Source organism: Sparus aurata, chromosome 4 (assembly GCF_900880675.1).
Source record: "Sparus aurata chromosome 4, fSpaAur1.1, whole genome shotgun sequence".
NCBI classification, from domain to species: Eukaryota; Metazoa; Chordata; class Actinopteri; order Spariformes; family Sparidae; genus Sparus; species Sparus aurata.
The window spans coordinates 35,946,172-35,963,844 of NC_044190.1; the positions used below are offsets into that span (position 1 = coordinate 35,946,172).

The 17,673-nt window shown below is 43.9% G+C and overlaps 2 protein-coding genes across 4 annotated transcripts in view; one reads left to right on the forward strand and one right to left on the reverse strand.

Annotated features, from left to right (window-relative positions):
• Positions 1–4,470: 4,470 nt before the first annotated feature.
• Positions 4,471–13,976, forward strand: brd7 (bromodomain containing 7). Of its 2 annotated transcripts, none has more exons than XM_030415443.1 (17): positions 4,471–4,612; positions 5,003–5,196; positions 5,289–5,382; positions 5,476–5,536; positions 5,696–5,840; positions 7,109–7,219; positions 7,713–7,882; positions 8,741–8,855; positions 9,234–9,309; positions 9,623–9,730; positions 9,837–9,972; positions 11,128–11,239; positions 11,350–11,397; positions 12,155–12,242; positions 12,877–13,020; positions 13,500–13,640; positions 13,789–13,976. In XM_030415443.1, exons 1-17 carry the CDS (start codon positions 4,564–4,566, stop codon positions 13,857–13,859), a joined length of 1,863 nt encoding a protein of 620 aa, XP_030271303.1. In that variant the 5' UTR covers positions 4,471–4,563; the 3' UTR covers positions 13,860–13,976. The 2 variants fall into 2 exon arrangements, with proteins under 2 accessions (XP_030271303.1, XP_030271304.1); XM_030415444.1 differs by having other exon boundaries at positions 11,353–11,397; positions 13,789–13,972.
• Positions 13,977–14,012: 36 nt separating this feature from the next.
• The window catches only part of adcy7 (adenylate cyclase 7), a 55,140-nt gene continuing 51,479 nt past the window's right edge, over positions 14,013–17,673 (reverse strand). For both annotated transcript variants that reach the window (XM_030415439.1, XM_030415440.1), the window contains 3 exons: positions 17,527–17,641; positions 15,832–15,956; positions 14,013–15,321 (listed from right to left, as the gene is read on the reverse strand). In XM_030415439.1, coding sequence (XP_030271299.1) covers positions 15,175–15,321; positions 15,832–15,956; positions 17,527–17,641 — 387 coding nt within the window. In that variant the 3' untranslated portion in view covers positions 14,013–15,174. The remainder of the gene's footprint in view (positions 15,322–15,831; positions 15,957–17,526; positions 17,642–17,673) is intronic.

Sequence of the window (17,673 nt, forward strand, 5' to 3'; positions counted from 1 at the left end):
GAGTTTTTGATGTTACCGGCTGTTTGAAAACTGGAATCATGGGAGACACTTGATGGCAACTTCGTGCTAAAACACCGAGGCTAAAGCTAACTAGCATTGCATCCATGCCTGGAGAGGTGCACACAAAGAAATGCCATTTATTAGATTATTAGGCTACCGTAGTAAACATCGTGACAGCTAACATTAGAGCAGATAAACACATTGTTTAATCCATTCCTTAAACTTTTGCTCTTGTGTTTTTGGAGAGAAATGCCGTCATCCAAACTCAAATCGGGCCGTCCATGTCTCCAACCATGTCAGAGGAGCTTTTTACCAAACAATTACCCTTTTTCCAGTTGCGTGGCTTTTTCCTCAGTTAGTTTGCTAAAATAACCTGAAAAGAAAAGTTGACAGAAGTTCAAAACCGGCGCTGTGTTGTATTTAAGGGGTGACAGTCTGAGGAGGATGGCGGCTGAGATACCTTGTTTATAGCGGCCGAGCTTTACCCATTTTTTGAGGGAGGGAGGCGTCGCTGATAAGAACCTTCTGAACGAGAGCGAGATTAGAGGCGGCGCGTCTCCACCTCAAACGGTGCCTCTCTCTGTGTTGAGATGATAAATTCTCATTGAGTTTGTCCCAGTGGCTGCCTTTCAGTTTATATGAACTTTTTCAAACGGCTAAGGATCTGACGGGAGGATCGTCACCGAGCTCCGCAGGCTTTTAACACACCTCCCCTGTGTATTTTCTCCCACCCCAGGACCACTGTCTTCAGAGGCTCGGGGAGAATAAAGGCTCGGATCGACAGAAATCGGCGGTCGTCCCCTCCCTTTTTCCTTCCCTTCCCTTCCCTTCCCCCTGCCTCGCTTGTCCCATCACACATGCTCACGCTCGCACACACACACACTTGCAAATTTATGATGCGTGTAAGCATTTTGATGTGTGTGTGTGTGTGCTGCATGAAAACGCACACAGACTACTGCCAACAAGCATCCCCTGTAGAGTCGTACATCAGACCAGCCTCCTTAAAAAAAAAAATAATAAAATCTCCCCCCCCCGTTATAATGGAGTTTTCAAAAACAGAATAATACATTAGGTACCTTAAAGCGGCGGAGGGTGGCGTTACACTACAAAAACGTTAAGCAAGCCCGATGAAATATACATTAGAGTAATTGGATCAGAGAGGACTGTGGCTAACAATTGGGGGGGAGGAAGGCAGATGCTAAAGATGAACGCAGTCGCTGAGGTCCTGGTTCTGGATCCCCATTGGTGGTACTTTCTGGCAAGGCTTGTAAAAGTTTTGGGTCACTGCAGTGCCAGACCTGGGTGGGATGTCGGAGGGACGCTGGTGATCTGAAGGTCGATGATCAAATCGACGCACGAGAGCTGTTGTTTTGGTTGCAGATATAAAAATAGAGTCGCCGTACACATAATTCTTTGACAGGCGTGAGTGACTGATGCTCAAAGATGCTGCCGTGACAGACTGGCAGGCGGGAGAGAGAGAAACACTGAGGCAGAATGATTGGCTTCTCCTCTTTGATGTTTCCGTCTGACTTACTTCGTGATGGCTGGTTACATCTTCAAAAACCCGCTCCGCGTCGACAGTTGTAATGACCCCAAACATTTCATCTGTCATATCTGAACGGCGCTCTGACAACTTCGAGTGAAAAGAGAAAAAAAATAAATAAATACTTCTGTGACCAAACTACACGCCGTATTCTTACATCGGCCCCATAAAGGGAGAGAGGTTATTAATTTGCATTCGTCACGGGCTCCAAGTGTGGCGTAATTACCCAGAGGGGACTTTGAAATCCACGTTTTTCGATCGTCAAAGCTCAAAACCTAAACAAATAATGTCACAGACGTTCATGCGGAAGGACACGACATAGATTTACAACAGTCGGGCAAAAAGTCATCGTGGCATGGAGACAGATTTACAACACAACTGTTATTTCAGAGCAGCTCAGGCCGCATCGTTCCAGCACCTTCAGAATTTGTAAAACGACCGTCGTGCTCCGGCTCAGCGGCACCCAAACAGCACATTTTATCTCCAGCGCCGGTTCAGCCGAACCATGTGCGGGGCAGATAAACCGTTCAAAGCCTGCCTTTGTGTGCCTGTTTGTATTTTTGTTGTGTGTATGCGGAGAGAGACCAAACATCCCAGTTCCATCCAGTCCGCAGAGCGGGAAGCGGTTTCCCATGGTTCTGCTGGGATGCCGCTTTCATGTGGAAACAGTCTCCGGGTCCCTTTAGCCCCTCTGTTGTGACGGAGGATAATGAAATTCACAACATCTGCCATTTGTTAGCCCTGTTTGGTGTAACTGATCTCCTTTTAATCCGTGGACTTCTAACGCGTGTGCAGCTCCGCAGCTGGAATGAAGCAGATGGATCCCACGGCCTCTCTGGGGCTGCAGCGGGCCGGCCCTTGGGCTGGCACGTATCCTGGCCTTCCCCTCCTCAGGCTCGACACACTGAGGCACGCTGCCTTTCGACCACTGCAGTCATTACAAAGTGCTGTCTTGTAATGAAGGCTTTAAGCTTGTTCGACAAGTTATACTCATCCTCGCTCGCTCCCTAGACGAGGATTGCTAAATGCTGGTAATTCGAGTGTTAAACTTGACCTTAAGGGATTTGGTCTGCCACAGAGACAAAAGAAACTCTATTTAAAGGACACATATTGTGCTTTTTATGGCTTTTTCAGTGTTTTATTTAGATGTTCGTGCATGTAAAAGCTCTTGAGAGTTAAAAATCCTGAAGTCCGCACCAACAGAAGCTCCTCTCTCCCACAGAAACTCCTTAAATTTCACTCACATTCTCATCATTTCTGCCTCACAGCTTGTTGTCGTTGTTGTTGTTGTTGTGAGTGGTGCTGGCTCAGGCGTGTGTGAGCTGACCAATCAGAGCAGACTGCGTATTCAAGAGGGCGGGTCTTAAAGAGACAGGAGCTAAAACAGAGCGTTCAGACAGAGCTGCAGCGCCGGATGGTACGAGAACACTGATGTGTTTTTTGAGCATTTAATCATGTAAATCTATTCTAGTATTCACCCAAAATAAAATTATGAATCTGAAAATGACCAGAATACGTCTCCTTCACACTTTCCTGATTAATATATTTCTCTCTCACAATATTGGGTGCTATTTAACTGAACCTTGAGATCCATAGATTTGTTTTGGCGATGTTATCGTAGCTTCCTCGGCTAGCAACCATACCGGAATGTAAAGGGTGTACTTACATGGCTGGTATTTCTCGCCACAGATCAGGAGGTAATTTGTTGGGGATGGGTTTTCTTAGATAGGAGACTCGAACATCAACAGTGTGTCAAAATCACCTCTTCATCTGAAAGGCAGGAATGGCTGAAACGGTGGATTCAGTCAGTCAGTCAGTCAGTCAATCTTCATTCCTTTCAAACCTTCTGCCCCCATCCTTTACCCTCTTCATAAAACCTGGAATGTGCTTCAAAGAATGCACACTATCTTTCCTCCATGAATAAAACATCTGTCATTCATCAGCCGGTACAATATGTGCCGATTTAACAGCATAACAGCTCTTGCAAGGCAGGGAAGCTCCAGACTGTACCTTGTCCTATGGAGCCCCGCCAAAACCGAGTGTCACCTGCCTCCCTTTGGAGCTTAATGTGGTTTATTTAAACAAGATCCAGCTCCTGTATTTCTGAAATTAAACAGCATTTTTATTTCTATTTGCTTTATAAAGCCCAAGCACTCAAAAAAGATCATAAATCAAAAGTGGGAAATGTTCTCGTTTCATGATGACGCCCCCCTAATTTTTGCAATAATTTGAGATCCGATTGGGTGTAAGAGAACTTCAGAATGGTACAACATAAATCTGTGTTTAAAGGGGCACTGCACAAATTTAACACATTTTACACAAGTCCTGTTCACTCGTCAGGAGGATTATATTCAACCTGTGAAAACAGTTGTTTGTCCTTCTTCGCTTTCTAATGTCTGAGACAAAATCACCTTGATGGCGTCGCCGGAATTAATCAGCTTGTCCTTGGAGGGACTTCAAACGACCAAGTAGGTCTTAGAAAAGATGCTACGAGTTGATCTCGTGTTTTGGGTTGATATAAATCAGGATATCTGCTTCGTCAAAATGGACTTTTCTTCTTTTCAAGTGTCACTCAAAAGGCATCCTAACTTTTATTAAAGTGCAATACTAAACAGCTAGACAAGCCCTTTAACTATGCATGCATAACTATGGATGCGTGCATGCTCGTATTCCTGCACTGATGTGGTGGTGTGACTCATGTGACTCTCGGATTTACCTTATCTTTATCCCTATAAATCTGTGTCTAATCCAACATCTTAATAGTGCATGGTGTAAAGTGACAGTTGCACTATGTCTATATCACATCACAGGGTAAAAGTTGTGCAGGGTTCGGTCCAGGGCGGACATTAAATACTGGACTTCTTTCGCCCTCTACCGACGATAAATGTGATTGTAGTTCCCTGCGCTACCACCGCCTCATCGGCAGGTGGCGCTGCAGCCCCGCGGCGCTGTTGGCTGTTTCCCCTGCAGATCAGAGAGAGAGAGAGACCGGCTGGCGGTGCCAGAACAAAATACAAACAATGGGCAAGAAGCACAAAAAGCACAAGTCCGAAAAACACGGATATGAAGGTAATTAATTTGCACATAGTGAGAGAACTAATCTAGTTAAACTTTTGGACTCATTTGTTTTAAAACTATAGATGGTTTCGCGCTTGTTAGCACGACCACAATCGCAACTTAGCCGATTAGCTAGCGTGCTGCTAGGCTAACTACCGGGTTGATTTAGCTGTTTGTCTCCCGCATGTTTCTGTCATGAGCCCGCAGCTTTGTGTGAATATTCAGCGTGAACACACATTCAGATTTAGGATTTAAATACAACTTTAGCTGCACGTTCACAACAACGCCTGTTTGGTAAGCTAGCTACCAAGTAACGGCTATTGCTGCTAGCATCTCTCAGCTGTCAGCTACAGTTAGCTACCGTTAGCTCGATAATGATTTTTGCTGGCTTGGTGTCTGCAGAGTACGGAGAGAGACCTCTGAAGCTGGTGCTGAAAGTGTCTGGGAATGAAGTGACGACGGGAAGCTCGAGTCGGGACACTTTCTACGACGAGCAGCCGGCGGACGTTGAAAAACCGAAGGAGAAGAAGAAGAAAAAGAAGAAGGATAAAGAGAGGAGCCTCGGCTCACCAGAGGATGACAGAGGAAAGAAAAAGGTAATCCTGTCCTCCACTCTGCTAGATGGATAGTGGAGGATGTGAAGTGTTTAACGGGAGGAGCTGGTTTAATATTTTCTTTGTGATGTTAGACTCCAAAGAAGAAGAAAGGACAGGATGCAGATGGAGAAGAGGACCGAGAGCAGAGCAGAACTCCTATCCGCTCAGAGCTCGATAAACTGGAAGGTATTCTTAAATTGTTTTCTGGTTCACAGCTTATGTCCACACTTTTTTTGTTAAGTCACAGGTCTCATCTCGATGTGTTGTTGGTTTTCTCAGCAGAGAAGGAGCAGACTCCACTGCAGGAGGCTTTGAACCAGCTCATCAGGCAGCTCCAAAGGTGCAGCACTGATCCTTTATTGATTGAGATGATGCGTCTGTTTTTTTATTTATGAGCTATTGGACACCAGGAGCATGTCTCTTCATGTTACTATAGTTACTATGTGCCTGGTGCTGCAAATAAATTCTGTACATGTGTGTTTTTCTTTCTTCTCTGTAGGAAAGATCCCAGTGCTTTCTTCTCCTTCCCTGTGACGGACCTCATCGCTCCCGGCTACTCCTCAATCATCAAACGGCCTATGGACTTCAGTGCAATGAAGGACAAAGTAAAGAAAGAGTGCTACCAGTCACTGGATGAACTGAAGGTATCTGTCTGTATCTCATACAGGTGTATTGTTGCATGCCAGCGGATTATCTAATCACTGCACACCAGTTTCAGGAGTCACATTCATATCATATCAAAATTTGAAGCTTATCAACTAGTCAGGTAGCGCGGGGAAAAATAAGGCATGATAGATTTAGTAGGGAACAGCTGTTGTTTCATTGTGCCAGAAACACTATTAATCAACCTGTTGGTAAATGGAAAGTATTGGATCAGATGCATCTGCACATATTAATTGATAAAAGACTGTGACTTGGGTCTGGAATAAAACTTGATCAGGACATGCAGAGAAACAGCTGCAACGTGGAAGACATCTGTAATTAATGTATAAATGGTACAATAAAGAAATTATGCTACATTTCAATCTATAATCACACCTGGGACAAAGGCTAATAAGCTAATAGTGCAGCTGTAAGGAGATTAGTTCTGTCTGTTGCAGAGAATAAACTCTTATCTCATTAAAAAGTTTTGACCTCGGCTGTTTAAGCAGAGGAAATGTACAAGAATCAAACTTGCTTTAAGATTAAAAAAGGGTATTTCTTTTTGTTCATGTACTTTTTGAAAATATGATTTTTCTGTCTCAGTCATAAAAACAAATAAACAATCAAATTAAGTAAGAAAAATGATAGAAGTACGTTGTTATAGCACTTAAAGTTTTACATGTAAGTCATAGGAAATCTAAATGTCTGACCCCTTATTTCATTTACTTTTTCCAGTTCTGTCCATTGTAAAACATAGTTGAATAGTTCTGGACTAATGTACAGGGTTCGTACGAGTGCTTGAAATCCTTGAAAGTGCTTGAATTTCAATGTTGTGTTTTCAAGGTCTGAAAAGTCCTTGGATTTTAGTTTAAGTGCTTGAAAGTGCTTGACATTATAACTCTGTGTCTTTCACAAAATTGGGATCAGACTGGATAATGAATTTCTGAAGTTTTTGCTATTATGAAACATAATTTTAGATGTTTACAGCATAATACAATGTACATAATTGTGATAAGAAAAAATCATGAGTATATATATTCCTGTAGATACGTATTTTACCCCAGCAAAAAGGTGCTGGAAAATCTTGAAAATGACCCTTAAAAGTGCTTGAAAAGTGCTTGAATTTGACCTTGAAAAATGTGTACGAACCCTGAATGTATAACGTTTGCCACGTATACTAGGGTTATCACTCTTTAATGCATTTCGATTCACAAGAGCTGATGTGTGTCGTGTTGTGAACTGTCTGATGTGTTATTTGTTGTTGATGCAGGCGGATTTCAGGATCATGTGTGAAAACGCCATGATTTACAACAAACCCGAGACCATTTACCACAAAGCAGCTCGGAAACTGTTGCACTCCGGGATGAAGATCTTGAGCCAGGTATGAAACTCGAGAGTCTTCGAAGATTGTCCTGTTTGTTCCAGATTGTTGACAATGAATATTATCATGAAAATACATTTACAGTATGAAAAAGCTTTTTAGGGCGTTTTAAAACACAGTGAAAATATGAAGTGTAAAGGTCCAGTGTGTAAAACTAGTCGGTATTCAGTGGTGTAGTTAACACATAGCCTTCACTGGAGTTTATTAAAGTTTAACAGAATAAACCCACATAGGTATTTATCTACATGTGTTAATCGCTCTCTGTGCCACAAGATGTCATCGTCGTCCTTCTGTTTTGCTGTAAACTTCATTTAGAGCACTTGAACAGATGGGGGCAGCAGATATCTGCTAAATGTTCTAGACTGGTTACGTATAACACCATCAGTGCTACCAACAGGTTTATCAGGCAGATTTTCTTCTTTCCAGTTCTTCTTTTGTTTTTCCTGCTTCTTAGTGAAAGAAATGAAATATACTTTTAATTGTCCTTCAACAGGAAAGACTGGACAGCCTGAAGCAGAGCATAGAGTTCATGTCCGGCCTCGACCCTTCTGCAAGACAGTTAGTGAAGTCTGAGGATCAAGGTGGCACCGGTCCGGACCAGAACAAAGACAGACCCACGACCTCGGACACCAGCGAGCGCTCTCAGACACCCAGCACTCCCAGGTCCTTAAACCTGCCGACGTTACATACATGTGTCGCTAAGTCCCAGTCATGTAACACTGCAGCAGAGCTTCTCTTCCCCAGATTTCATTATGAGGAGGTGAAATAATCGTGACTGTGATTTCACTTCATGAATCCCTTGAAGCTTCAATTCTTACATGATCCTAAAGTGATCTGTCCCTGATCTTGAACAAAAGAAAATCCAACCACATTTCCCAGATTTTTAAAAATGTATTTAAATGCTGACATTGTCAGTCACACGTCAACACAGGTGAGGTTGAGATGACGAATCAACCAGAGGTGAAAACTGCAGCATGTTGGTGGAAACAGTTTCCCGCTCTTGTCAACGCAAGGTCAGGTTTTTTTTGTTAGTTTTGTTTCCTCTGACACTAAAGCGAACCCATTTTCCACTGTGTTGCTGGAGGCTGAGAATGTTAGGAATGCCTCACAGCATGTTGGGTCTTGTTTTCTCTCATGGCTGCGCATCTTTTTAAAATCGGTGATGTAACAGAACCGGACGATTCAAGTCACGATCGGTTACGACAGAGGAGCAGCCGAGCAACCTCTACTGTGCAGTTTTTCATTCAACTACTTTTTTTTACCTTCAGTATAAGAACAGTAGACACTGCGCATATAAATCCTCATGGCGTTTACTGACGTCAACAAAACGCTTCCAGGTAGATTATCTAAGAAGCGAAAGTAGCACGTAGGCGTTTTAATGAACAGAAGCCCTCAGTCCTCTTCCTACAGTCTGCATGCTTTGTTATTCTTTCTATAAAGTAAAAAAAAAAAAAAAAAAAACCTTTTCATACGTGGTCGAAGAGTCTCATCTGCCGGCTGTCAATTGTGTTTCATTTGCAGACAGGATAAGGACTCCAAGGACGAAGCGGCAAAGGCAGAGAAAGAGCTTGAGGAAATCCGCAAGGTTATCGAAGACTCGGGAGGAAAGCTGTCCAGCAGAGTGCTGCAGTGTGATGTGAGGAAACAGGGTCACACTCAGGACTCTTTTTTTTTTCTCTAATAGATGACAATGACCACTATTCAACATGTCACGACTATCTGCTCTTTTCAAAATGGTGTCATGAGAAGAAAAGTATCTTATTTCAAAGCCCTTAGTGGGGATGATGTCTATAATTTTCACGGGGGATTTGGTGTTTTAGACATTTGGAACATTTTAGTTGGGGGTCGTGAGATTTTTTTTTTTTGCTCCCACTGGGTGGTTGGTCAGTCAGTAGCGGTTTGGAAGACGGCCTGTTGTTCTCCAGGTCCGCCGCAAATGTTTCAACACAACAAAGTCACTTCTCATATTGAAGCAAAGGTTTTTATGGGCATGTGTCATTTATTTGTTGTGTAGTTGGAGTTTGCGAGGCGGAAGTCTGACGGCTCCACCACTCTGGCCATCCTCAACCCAGCAGAACCATCAGTGGGAGGTGAGTCCAATCTGGAAGCCCGTAGAGTCCTTAAGTTGATCGATGGAAAATGAACAAGCAGCGTCTGTCAACGATTCATTAGTTTCAGTTTTTTGAAATGTGAACATCTGCTGGTTTTCTCAGCCTTCAACGATCGTACACTGAATGTCTTGTAAGTGCCACACAGACAAAAAGAAAAGCAATTTGCAGATGTCACCTTTGACTCCCTTTCAGATAGTGAATAGAGAAAAGAGTCAGCAGACTAATCAGTGAAAATAAATACATCAAGACAGTGAAGGAGAGACAGAACTAAGCTGTCCGTTTCCCGCTGCAGATGCTGGTTACTGCCCTGTGAAACTCGGCATGATGTCCAATCGGCTGCAGAGCGGCGTGAACACCCTGCAGGGCTTCAGGGAGGACAAGAGGAACCGGGTTACTCAAGGTACTCTACCGCCCCAAATGTTCCGGCACGATGCTAATGTGAGAGCTCTCCTTCCCGCTGGTTGAGCTTTTTTATTTTCACGAGCCGATGTTTCTGCTTCCCACAGTGTCCTACATCAACTACGGGCCCTTCACCTCCTACGCTCCCACCTACGACTCCAGCTTTGCCAACATCAGCAAGGAGGAGTCCGACCTCATCTACTCTTCTTACGGCGACGAGTCCAGTCCGCGGGGCTCAGACAGGTATGTGCAGCGACGACGCACTCGCGCTCTGTGGCATTTACACAAAGCGTCACGAGGCATTCCTGGCCGACTGCTTTTCCAGATGCATCCGTCTTTTACTGAGGTCACCCAGTCTGGAGGAGGTCAGCTGTACACCGGGCCTCATTCTGACTGGAACCCGTCAGTCCTTACACTTTGGCCTGTCGTCTATAATTATCTCATGGTATGCTGCTATAGGTCACTCATGACACTCTGGTCTTCCATAAGGCTTTGCACCGTCTGTGTTGGTAACCTCCAGAGTTCTTGTGTTCAGGCTGAACATTAAAGGTGACTGGATGTTCAGAACAAACCGAGTCCGTTACATGAAGACATTAGTATCCAGTTACACAGTTGAAATGGTGCTGTACTTCAGTATGTTGATTATTTATCTTTACCTCCATTATGGTGGTTTGTTGGTTTGTTAGTCATCAGGGTGACGCAAACACTACTGAACAGATTTCCTCTTAACAGCAGAGAATAGACCACATTTGCTTTTGGTGCGTATTCGGATAAAGTGACAAATCTTCTTTCTTCCTAAGTTCTGTAAAAGTGTGATTGGATGTTTTTCAGCATTTTCATAAATTCTTAAGGAACAGAGATCTTGTTGTTTTTCACCAGAGGTTTATTCAGCCGCCTGGTATCAACGAGTGAGTACAATTTGATGGGGATCGAAGTAAAGATCTGGACATAGCGGATTTAAAAAATATTTTATTTGATATTGGATTCGGCTCGATTGAATACAGCTGGACTGTTTGGTCATCTTTCACTAGATTTTTAAAATGGAATGATGACCTAGAAGTGAGGACGGGACAGTAAGGTGTTTACTGTCCCAAACAAACATCGGACTACTTGTAAGTATTCTCATTTGAGGGACATGAACGAGCTGTCTAGCTCTGTAACATCTGGTCCTTTATTCCTGTTGTGTCCTCAAGCCCTGTCCTCTTCATGAAAAAGAAGCACGCTCTGACTGTCTTTGTTTCACCGGGTTCAGTTGTTGCTTCAGAGCGTTCCGGTCAGCAGAGTCAAGAACAACTTCTTATTTTTCTTGGCCAAGAAATTGATTCTGATCTTCACCGCAGCTTCTGCTTAGAAAACAGTAATGGTAAATGTTGTTCTGCGTGTGTGTGTGTTTGGCAGCTTGACAGAGTTCCTGGCCAATTCAGATGAGTACGTGTACAAACTGGCGGACAATCTTCTGGACGCAATAACGAACGGAGAGCATTCGAAAACCCTGAAGCAGAACGAATCGGTGAGCATCGACTGTCACGTCTTAACTGACTTGTGTTACTGCTGAGTGAGACTGCTCAGGATACAACAGGATCAGTTGGCTCAGTTGGTTTTCTTTTTTTGCCTGTCCAGCAGGTGGAGAAGGCAACAAGTACACAAGGGGACAAGAATGAGATGGAGGTGAGTTTGTACAAATCTGTTCAGTGATCAACAGCTTCTGTTCCTCCCGAGTCCCACTACACAGTACGAGCTGAAACAGACATCAAGTTCCTAACGAGAAATATCAGTGTGTGCTACGTAACGTGAAACCGGAGCTGTTCACCCTCGTCAGTGCTGGATGTGATGTTCGGACGAAGCTCCCGCTGTGCCATTGTTCGGTGTACAGCGTGAGTGATTGCATTACACCTCATGTGTGGATTCTTCATTTCATTCTGTCGTTATGGATGGCCTCTGCAGATGGCGACTGCGTCAACCAGCTGTGAAAATAAAGCAAGGGGCCTGCCTTTTAGCTGTGATCCATCCACGCACGGAAAGAACATTTCCCCTCAGAGCGCAGCGGTGCTGCTCGTTTAACGCTCGCCGTTGGAGAATTTGGAGAGGCCCTGTGTTTTCGTTCGGTGCCCGCTGGCTGTGCGGCTGAATCGTTCCTCAGAGCAGCAGAGGAAACCAAAGCACAGGCCCCTCCATCACGCACACAGCAGCCCTCTGTGCTGGCTGTGTTTGCTGTTCTTGGCAGCGCTCCAGTTTACTCTCATCCCCTGCCCGGGTGTTGCAGCTTTTCATTAGGGCTGATTTTATTGGAGCGAAGACGCAGCGTGACTAAAGAAGCTTCAAAAGGCCTGGATGTTCCTGAGACGCATCAGCTGTCTTGTGTGGAATGCATCTTCCTAATCTGACTAACATGTTGTCTCCCCCCCTCCCCCCGTGTCTCTTGTAGGTAGCTGAACCCGATGTATCCTACAGCAACAGGCTGGACTTCCTGTACTCTGTTACAGGCCTGCAGAAGCCTGAAGAGCTCACTGGAGGTGAAACTTCATTTTTGATTGATTCATTAATTCACAATCTATTCTCTAATGTCAGAAATGTTTTGTTTTTTAAACTACCCGTCAAGTTTCCTGAAGCACAAGGTGACAACTTGATTTAATCTTAAAGCCGAAGAAATGTACCACCATATAAAAAGAAAGCTGGAACTAGAGGCTGTTTGGCGCTGAAACAACCGCCTGCTCTCGTGGAGGACCACAGATCTGGTCTGCCCAGCCCAGAGAGCAGGAGGCAGATCTGTGGACGTGGTCAGCCCCGACTGCTTTATGTTGTGAACAAAGAAATTCATAATCACACTCTAAATGCTCTTGTCATTGAGGTAATTTGAAGGGGAAAAAAAGAAAAAGCCTTCATCTAAAGCAGTTAGCTGAGCCATTTAGCCATTCAGCATCCCATTATGCATCCTCTCAGATGTTTCAAACAGCCCATCATAGTTTCCCTCATGCCCCCCTCTGCTCTCTGAAACCTGAGTGTGCCACATCAGGGCTGAGAAAGAAAGGATGTATTGTGCTCAACGTGTGCAGCCAAGGACAGGAGGGGGGTTACCACGAGGTAACTGGAGGACCCCAGAGGAAGCACTAACTGCATGTTTCTCGTCTCTCTTTCTGTCTGTCACAGAGGCTCTGCACTTCCAGCAGAAGTTGGACGAGACTACAAAGCTGCTGCGTGACTTGCAGGAAGCACAGAAGGAGCGCCTGAGCGCCAAGCAGCCACCTAACATGATTTGCTTGATGGCCCCGACTTCGAAGGAGATGGAGCTGGGTAAGAGCCTTTCAGTGCAGAGAAGGACCTCGCACACCTCCCCATCTGCCTCTTTTCTTAGGATGACCATTGCTAATGTGTCTTTTTATGTGTGCTATCGCTGCTAACTCGAACTACCACTATTTATGTTTGCATGGTACATATGAAGCTACAGCTAGCCCTGTTGGCAAGCTTAGCATTAACACTGTAAACACTGAGAAACGTCAAGCTCTGACTGTCTCCTCGAAAGCTCACTCTTTACCATCTCACAAATAATGTTATAATTACATAATTTGGAGAACCTGGTAGGGGTTTGCTTGTTTGTAGTTTTATGCTAAGCTATGCTAACAGGCTGTTACTCCTTAAACACAACACAGATATTCAGGTGAGGAATATTCTGGTTGACAGACTCCTGTCACCTGTGATTGTCTCTTCTTTAAACCCAAATAATTCACTGATGTTATATAATAATGTTCCCTTTTGACACTTCCTGTCTGCAGCTGAGAAGGTGACGGGGAACCTGGCTGAGCTGACCGGTCAAGTGGCTCCATGTGACGTCAGCAGCGTGTACGGCATCAGGAGGGCGATGGGCATCGCTCTACCTGCAGAACCATCCGAGCCCTTCATTGACCTCACCACTGGTAAACACCTCACTGAGCATTGTGTTTGTTTATTTATTTATTTATTTGTCTGCTACCTGGGCTTTAAAGTCCAAGCTCAACATTATAAATTCAGAGTTTCAGTCAGAGCTTGGCACATCTAATTTTATGCCTTTTTAAATGTCTTCAGTGCCGGGGATGGCTGAACCGATGGAGACCTCGTCCAGTTGTCAAGATGCTGTTCCGGTCCCTCCTGTATAATTAAATTCCACCCACTCGTTCTACAGTTGAATAACTTAAGTTTTGTATGAAAGGTGCTTTTTTTGTGAGACATTTGTATGCATTTCAATGAATAAACCTTCTTTTTTTTTTAATATATAAACCTGGTCTCTGTAAAAGTACTGTATGACAAGCTGCAGACTTAGGAAAACATTTATTACATTCTGTAACTGTACAAAATTCAATGTCACATTTGTTCACATGAAGGCCAATACATTATTATTATTATTATCATCATTATTATTATTATGTAACCACGATTACAGACGACATGATGGTCTCAAAAGTTAAGGCCACAAGACAGATCAAGTTTTCAGAGACACTTGAGAGCGATCCGGATCAGTTCTGGTGATCGTCTGAGCTGCAGCCAGGAAAAACATTCACAGCAGGCAGGTTGTTACATCATACAGACTGGAGACACCGAGGGGCAGCGTCACAGGTTCCCCTCGATGCAGCATAAATGCACACAAGCGGCAACACATTGACGTATGACGAAGATGCAGCACGTGGATTCGTCCCTCCTGGAACGTTACGAATACCTTGTCGTATATGTAAAATTAAACAGGCCTAAGTACGTGATCACATAAAGGGTTGTTACACCTGAACCTTCACTAACAGTTCAATCAAAGGTGTTGAAGATGCAGTAACTTTAAGATGTGCAGCATGGCCGGAAAGTGAAAACTCACTACTTTTTCCTCATGTGTTGTCAGATGTTTATCTTTACCTTCTGTTTCAGCCCGTTTCTGTACTGAAACAGCTGGAAGGTGTCGTGCTCATTACACAGTAACAGAGCAGTGTTCCCATCCTTTCTCAAAACAGGTAAAAACCAGACGCCTTCTCAAATTAGGATCCGAACAGAATCCATTGTTTTTGTTTTTAAAGGACCAGGAGGTCTTCAAAAAAATTACACAACTGTATTTGGCATTAGTACGAGTCGCATCTTTTCTATCTGAACAACATCTAAGTTAACGACAAAAACAAAAAAAGTACAAAAGTGACTGATCACTGGACGTAAACATGGTCATGAATAGAAAAAGATGTCGATTGTACGCACTGACCATCTCTCCACCATCCTCGTCCATCGTCTAACAGGGTCCAGAGTAGAAAGTGTTGGTTCATCGTGACATCACGGCGAGGCAGCACTTCCTCTAAAGTCATTTCTATGCAGCAACATGACAGGAACACAGCTGTATTTCACTCAGCTCTGTCTCAACACTTGTGGTGTTCAGGAGCAGATAAACTCTCAACTTGTGTACATGAGTCCGTGTCCGGTTCTTTTGGCCGTGGCGGTCCGGCCTCAGCTCAGCCCCATACCCTGCTGCTTGCTCATGTCGGTGCACACAAAGAAGGTTTTCAGCTCGCCTTTCCCCTTCACGTTGATTAATCCTCTACAGTCGCACGAGTAGCCCAGCTTCGACAGCACCTTGAACGACTCCTCTGTGACCTGAAGCAGACGGAGCAAACAACTGCAGCTGAGAGAAACGACTAGCCAACAGAAGTCATTTTTAAAAACAGCAAAAATATGACTGTTTGTCTCGTTGCTACTAAAATATTCAGATTTAAAACGACATCTGGAGAGGCCAAATTCCATTGTGAGAACTTCCCCGCAGCAGAAGTAACATCTGACTTCTCTAACTGAATAAATGTTTTAATTTCCGACTTCATTATGACAGCATTATTGTGGCTACAGCAGAGCGGTGCCATTAGCAGAGGAAAAGCAATTTCTCAAGTTCAGTCATGAATTGCTTGGAGTCCACAGATTAATGTGATACGCTGCAATAAAGTGCAACTGCAGGGGAAAGCAAATTAAATGTTCATCTCAGGAGATGTTCTTAGGACCGGCGAAGGATGGACATTTATTTTTCTGTTGGAATTATGAGATTTGACTATTTGACCTTCAAGACTACCATATAAAATGTTGCTCGCGGCCTCTGTCAGGCGGTGCCAAACGTACCTGGATCTTTCCGAGCTCCCCGGTGCTCTCCATCCTGCTGGCCACGTTCACGGTGTTGCCCCAGATGTCATACTGAGGCTTCCTCGCCCCGATCACTCCAGCTATCACCGGGCCGTGATTAATGCCTGTGGAGAAACAACAGGTTATAATAAATGAGTGCAGTGTTCACATGCACCATTAACAGAGAAAGTGAAGGAATAAACAGACATGTTGAAATACAAGATCCAAGAAGTGAAATGAGGGTCATCCATTCACAGATCCTCTCATTGTGGTAGTTCAAATATGCACCTGAGTTCAAATGTTCGGCAGAAATGAAATAACTCTTTTATTCGTTAATACAATGCTTTTCCTTTGCTGTAATTTTTCTCAAGGACATATCAGCAAAGCAGATTTTCTGAGTTGCAGACTAACACAGGGTTGAAAAAGCTTTTTACTCTACAATACTGTGGCTGTTCTTTCAAAGAGATTTTAGACACGACGCGAACTCAAAGTCAAACGTCTCCCTCAAATATGCTGAAAATCCACGGCATCGATCGAGAAGTTTAAAAACAGTGAGACGTTTCACATCTTATAAATTAAGATGCTAAACTAACATGAGAGAGATGAGCAGTGATAAATCCCATGACACTATTTAGATGTACAATAAATTAAAACACAATACGAGACTACAAATAAAAGGTTCAAGACGTTAAACATTATTCAATCTAGTTCATTCAGTGGTGTCGCAGCTCCAGCCTTACTTGGTCTGGTATGTTGAGAAGCTGATGGTTACTGATGCTTTAAGATAGATACTGCTGTGTAACTGGTATCACTGAGTCACTGCTCTCACTTCATCGCACCTCTCTACTGCACTGACTATCCTGTAATCATCATCTGTGGCCACAGTGGACGCTGTTCAGCACAGTTCCACAGGCGGGTTTTTAATGCAGGAGAGAACACAGCAGGTGTAGTTCTACCTCAAACTTGAATGCAAACAATGGACCGAAAGATATCAACTGCAGGATATTTAAAAGCATCATGTAACCAGCAGCAGAGGAAATATAAAAGTATGGAATCAGCTGTCAAAGAAACACAGCCATTTTCCTTTTAACTAACATGAATGTCAAAACTGGAAGTGAGTGGATTTTGTTTTAAGAAAGCAAAGTGTTTAGACACAGCTCGGCGATAAGGAAGAAATAAACCGCTCACTGTGAAACTACAGTGTTCGTGTTGGTTTTTTATCTCCAGAGAAATGTAAATATTTTAACTAAAACTTTTATCCGAGATGTCTGCTCGGAATCAACCGTGTGGGAATAACTGTGTCAGGACTGCAGACACAACACGCAGAGGTTAAGGTCTCCCAGACACTCCTCTGGGTTCTGTCCCTTTCTCGTGGCTTCAGTGTGACATTAGCTTTACATTCTACTTGATGTACTTAAGATAACCATGTAAAATAAGCTCAACATTACAGACGACCACAAAGCAGACTCTCCACATGTAGCTTCTAAAGACGCGCTCACTCCGGTAAGGTAGGTTTAACTTCTACTCCTTTCCTGTGAGCAACATGACAAACTAATAATCGAGCCAGAGAAGGCGGTGTACTACATAAATGCCAATCATGTACAGTGTAACCAAGGAAACCTGGATCTGGTGCAGCGCAGCATTCAGTCAATGAAAGGTTTCTGCTGGAGCTGCCAAGCAGCTGAGCACACTCACCCACACGCAGCCTGAAGCTATTGAAGGAATGTCTGTTGATGCCGTCCAACTTGCCAATCAGAGCGATGGCAAACTCCACCATGATCCCTATCTGGGCCTGCTGCCGCTCTTTGTCCTGAAAGAACATATCATTCAGCGAGCTCATTA

Coding starts and splice junctions, on each gene's coding strand:
- brd7 (XM_030415443.1), top strand. CDS start 4,564: ATGGGCAAGAAGCACAAAAAGCACAAGTCCGAAAAACACGGATATGAA. Junction 4,613..5,002: donor CGAAAAACACGGATATGAAG/GTAATTAATTTG, acceptor TGGTGTCTGCAG/AGTACGGAGAGAGACCTCTG. Junction 5,841..7,108: donor AGTCACTGGATGAACTGAAG/GTATCTGTCTGT, acceptor TTGTTGATGCAG/GCGGATTTCAGGATCATGTG.